Here is a 5,442-nt window from a genome sequence, read left to right as displayed (position 1 = left end):
TCTCCTAAGGGTGTCAACACAGCTCACTGGTACAGTAAGGACAGAAGCTTTAACTGCTGGTTCTGATTCTGTCAGAGTCTGACCATCAACACCTGTCAAAGAAAGAAATGATTTCATGAAATCATGAAATCAGTTGCTTTTCTATTTTGGTAATGTTTTAAAGTCAACTTCAAATTAAGATAAGTGAAAATCTTCACCTGCCCAGCAGAGAGTTAAAAGCAGCAGTCCTGTCCTATAGTCCATCATGTTAAACTGTGTGTCCACTGTTCTCTGTCCTCCTCTCTGCTGTCAGATAAATAGAGGTGGAAGATATCTGAGTTTTGCATCGACTCCTCCTTTTTTGGCTTTCTCCTAACTGTATTTTGTGTTTTAGCAAATCACAACGTATCTCTTTTCATTTTGACTTTGTTTCAGATTTTTAACCTGATGTTAACAAATCCTTTACTTTTCATTTATTTTTATTATTTATTCATTTATTTTGTAACATTTGAATATTTGCATTTACTCTCTCTTTTGTCCAATGCAAAGTTCAAATGATGTAATGTCACTGTTCATAAATAAAAGTTATTAATAATATTTTCATTCTAAAAATTGCATTCAGTTCATATAGTAAATCACCTTGTCAGCTTGAGATAGGTAAACAACATCTCATGTCTCCTACAGTTATTTTTGATAAAATTGCCGTTTTTCATGTGAATAAAGCTCATGTACAATAATATTGGACCACATATATATTTTTAAACTAATAAATTTCATGCAAAAAAATCAACTTTTTAAGAAAATTCATCTGGATTTCTACAAATAAATAAGTATTAAACAATTTCTAAAAGTCTTGTGGGAGTACAGACAATGACATAAAACCAGTATTTAAACTAGGGCTGTCAAAATGAACGCCATAATAAAGAGTTAACGCAAACGATTTTATTTCTAATAGTTGTTTTTGATGTAGGATTAATGTAGAGAACCTGGTTTATGTTGAAACTGACGTGCTGTGAACTCCACTGACAGCCTGATGTGATGTTTTTATAGCTGAGAAACAAGTGAGGTCACTGAGTTTGCATAAAATCAAACGTAGGAAGCAGCGACATTTGTCTAACTGGAGTCAATTCAATCAGGAGGGATATTGTTTGCAGATATGCAAATGACGTTTATTGTACATCTTAATAAAATGTACAAAGTCTTTGGCGATTAGACTCCATCGTTATATATACAAAGGTAGAGAACCATCAGCCACCCGATGGAATCTTAACTAAGCTAGATGTAAGACAAAGGAGCCCTAAGACCAGACCGAAGGAGGCTCCGGACCGGTCAGCTGGAGTAGATGATGGAGGTGGAAGGGGAGGTGGAGGGTTGCACTCTTTGCCTGCAACGACAGCTGAAGAGCAAAAGGGAGAAACAGATTTTTTAAAGCAGGTTTGTGTCTGGGATTGGCCCCTGCAATCTGTGTATGATTCTGAGTGGTTAAGCAGGAAGGTGAATGCCCCTACCAGCGGATTCCATTTAGGAAGAGAGCACTGATTAAATTAGGTCTTCCTGGAAGAATTTACGCTGAGCTGTATTTAAATCAGGAGAAACTATTTGCATATATGCAACAGTTACACACAGCAAAAAAGTACATTCATTAGGATAACTGCTGAATCAATTTATTAGTGCACCGATTAAAAGTCAGGTCTTCCTGAAAGAACTTACGCTGAGCAACATTAGAAGAGTTTGTTCAGTGGTATTATGTCTGCAGAGTGAAAAAAAGGCGTATTATTTTTTATTTCTTCATAACTAGTTAGGTACAAATACTTTTATTGCATTAAACTGTCAAGAATTGTCTCCACTTACTTTCTAGACTTTCACTTGGGTTAAAAACAAAACTAATTCCTTAATGGCTGTCTTATCATTCTATCTACAAACATTTGTAATCTTTTTTGTATAAAATAGTTATCTCCATACATGACACATGTAAATTTACTCTAAACAATAATGTTAAATGCTATCATCACTCATCTTCACTTTCACCTGTTTTCTCTAAAATTATTGTTAATGAACTTAAAAGTTTGTGATAGAAAGGGTAATATATTTTTATTTACCTATTGATTTTTATTAGAGACAAACCTAAATCATTTCAGAGTTTGAGTATCAGTCAGTTAAGCTCAATGAGAACAACAGATCTGAGTTTCTCCTTTTAGTAACAGAGGAGAGAGAAACTAGACACTGACTGTCTTCTAGTAATATTATAAAAGAAAAAGCAACATTATTTTTCATTTTCATAGATTCCACATTGTATAATTTACAGACAGTATTGTGTCTTACTTTGTAGAAATGCAAAGAAATTGTTTAAGTGTTTAATAAATTTAAATTCAGCAACCAGATTGTTGTTTTTGGACCTTATATCATTGAGTGATCTTAACTGCTTTATAATGGTTTTTAAGAATGTGTTTAATAAAGGGAGGATCATTAATTTAAGATTAAAACATATGAAAATGAAATTACAGAATTTAAAAGAATTTAGCAACCTGAAAACAACAAAATGTAATAAAACAATAAAATGTTTAAATACATACATTTTATGAAAAAACATTTCAAAATTGTGCAATATCACACTGAAAGAGTGAGCTTTGTAGGATTTTGTACAGCTGCTCAACCAACTCCAGTCACTGTGGGTCTCGAGCACAATAATAAACAGCAGAATCTTCAGTCTTCAGACTGTTCATCTGCAGATACAGCTGCTCTCTGCTGTTGTCTCTGGAGATGGTAAACCGGCCTTGAACTGACTGAGAGTAGTAGATTCTGTCACTGTCAGATTTGATAATTGCTACAAATTCCAGTCCTTTTCCAGGAGCCTGTCTGATCCAGGCCATCCAGTAGCTACTGAATGACAATCCAGATGTTGTACAGGTCAATCTGTGGGATTCTCCAGGTCTTTTAACTGCCGGTTCAGATTCTGTCAGAGTCTGACCATCGACACCTGTCAAATAAAGAAATCAATCAGTTGCTTTTCAATTTTGGTAATATTTAAAGACAAATTTAAATCAAGATCAGTGAAAGTCTTCACCTGCCCAGCAGAGAGTTAAAAGCAGCAGTCCTGTCCTATAGTCCATCATGTTAAACTGTGTGTCCACTGTTCTCTGTCCTCCTCTCTGCAGTCAGATAAGTAGAGGTGGAAGATATCTGAGTTTTGCATTGACTCCTCCTTTTTTGGTTTCCTCTTATCTATATTTAGTTTTTTCACAAATCATCTCACCGGATTTCTTACCATTTTGACTTTGTTTCACATTTTTAACCTGATATTACCTAATACTCTTTCTAACTGTATGTCACTTTATAACATCTCTCAGGTTTGTCCAATGTAATGTACAAATATGGAATAATGTAACATGTATATTATAAATTGGTTTCAGTTGATGTAGAAGGTAAATCACCTTGTAGGCTTGATGAAAATCTCATGTCTCCTAAAGTTAATTTTGAAAAAATTGCTGTTTTTCAAGTGAATAAAGGTTTTGTACATATTAGACCAAACGTCGATTTTTAAACCAATAAAATATATAGCAAAAAAATATTTTTCTTAAGAAAATGCCGCTGCATTCATTATTAATCACTAAAAAATTAATTAAAAAGTTAATTAATGTTAAACAATTTTTAACAGTGCAATTCAGTCCGTCTTGTGGGAGTACAGACAATGATGTGTCCTTTGTTAAAATCAACAAGTATTGAAGGCTGTCAAAAAGAACTTCATAATAAAGAGTTAACACAAACGCTTTTAACACCTCTAGTGGGTTTTGATGTAGGATTAATGCAACATTTTGTGATTTGGGCCTTGGGACACTCTTTAGTTTGGGAAACCAGAAAGCAATGCACAGTAATGTGGACAAAGAAAAGAGTTTTGAATGACAAGTTCAGTTTCAAAGCCCTTCCAGACGGTTCTCTTGATAAGACTAGGGGTAGTGGTGGAATTTTGGAAATTGCTTCTCTGACAGACCCATTTTAGATTGTTAACAAAAGAAATAACAATGTTATGAAAATGAAACTGACTTTTTGAGGATTCATTTATACTGTACTGTAAATAAATTACCATTTCACAAATTAATGTAAAAGTGCGCTGGTGTTGAAACCATTATATGGTCTGAGGGCTCCTCCTTGGTGGCTTCATGTTACAAGTGTTCAGGCTCTGAGGGTTTTTGTTCAGGTTACTGATGGTTTGTGTTATGTGGTTCTGGCACAGTAATACACAGCAGTTGTTCAGGCTGCACATTCTGTCATTTAGGTCACTGTGTTCTGGAAGGTCAAAGCTGATACTGAACTTGTTCTTCAGTGAGTCTTTGTAGTGTGGGTGAGCAACCCCTCCTTTATGATCCACTCCAGTCCTTTCCCTGCAGGCTGTCTGATCCAAGCTGTGCGTAGCTACCAACAGAATAAAGAGACCGACAGGTGATGGTCAGACGTTGACCTGGCTGCACAGTCCAGAGGCTGGCTGTGTCAACTGTTCACACTTCACACCTGTGGAGGAAAACCTGAGTATTGAACCAGTGTAAAGCAGTCTAGTGTGCTGTGATCATACTGTCAGTGTTCTGCCTCAGTGAGACTACAGGATCCAGCAGCCAGCAGCAGTATCAGAGCTACAGAGAACATAGTTGCTATAAGGTGATCTGATGGGAGCTTCTCTCTGCTGCAACTGACAGCATGATATCAAGTCTTTATAGCAGACTGTGAGGAAGTTCACTTTGCATAGGAAGGACACTGAAATGTAAAAGAAGGATGGACTGTCTGTCACAAGTAAAGCTTGAAATTGTGTTTTTCAAGAATATTCATGTTTTTAAAATAATAACTTAAAGGTCAATTTCTTTTTTTTATTTTACAAAACTTCAAACACAAGTCATAAGAGTTATATGAAAACATTCACATTTGCATTAAGATTAACAAAATAGTTAATGTTCCTGGGCTCAACTGAATATGAGAGAACACCAGAGCTGCAATAACACTATTGAGACTGTTTCTCTGAATGTGTTCATGATTTTGAAATGTTATTTAACTTTTATTTTTTGTGAATGTGAAAAGCAGAAAGCAAACTTTTAGCTTGTTGAGCTTTTGTACAGCATTCCTCCTTTCTGTGTAACTGTGGCCATCGAGAACAATAATAAACAGCAGCTCTTACCATTTTGACTTTGTTTCACATTTTTTACCTGCATGTACTAATTATGCTTCTTAATTCATTTGACCATTTGTCCCACTTGACATTTCATTTGTTTATTTATTCTCACTACATTTATGTCCAATTTAAAAAAATAGTTACTGGTTAAAAATAAGTTATTAATAAAATAATTAAAAAATTGGTGAGCCGTCATGAAGACATTGTCGCCTTGAGATAGGTAAACAACATTTCATGTCTCCCGAAGTTATTTTTGATCAAATTGCTGTTTTACTTTTAATGAAGCTTGCTAAATTATTTGACCAAAC

General features: G+C 34.9%; 1 long non-coding RNA gene and 1 gene segment (V, D, J or C); one reads left to right on the top strand and one right to left on the bottom strand.

Annotated features, from left to right (window-relative positions):
* LOC116703787 (uncharacterized) overlaps positions 1-2,932 on the top strand; it is a 15,802-nt gene extending 12,870 nt beyond the window's left edge. Inside the window, exons 2-3 of one of the 2 annotated variants that reach the window (XR_004335502.1) lie at positions 633-636; positions 2,854-2,932. This is a non-coding gene — a long non-coding RNA (uncharacterized LOC116703787). The remainder of the gene's footprint in view (positions 1-632; positions 637-2,853) is intronic. The other variant, XR_004335503.1, reaches the window with a different exon arrangement.
* Positions 2,624-3,157, bottom strand: LOC116703781 (immunoglobulin heavy variable 3-7-like). The segment is given in 2 exon segments: positions 2,624-2,956; positions 3,044-3,157. Coding segments are annotated over 2 exon segments (363 nt in total).
* Positions 3,158-5,442: the final 2,285 nt, after the last annotated feature.

This window comes from Etheostoma spectabile, chromosome 15 (genome assembly GCF_008692095.1).
Source record: "Etheostoma spectabile isolate EspeVRDwgs_2016 chromosome 15, UIUC_Espe_1.0, whole genome shotgun sequence".
NCBI classification, from domain to species: domain Eukaryota; kingdom Metazoa; phylum Chordata; class Actinopteri; order Perciformes; family Percidae; genus Etheostoma; species Etheostoma spectabile.
Note: the sequence above shows the minus strand (reverse complement) of the source record. Positions and strands in the feature narration are given on the sequence as shown.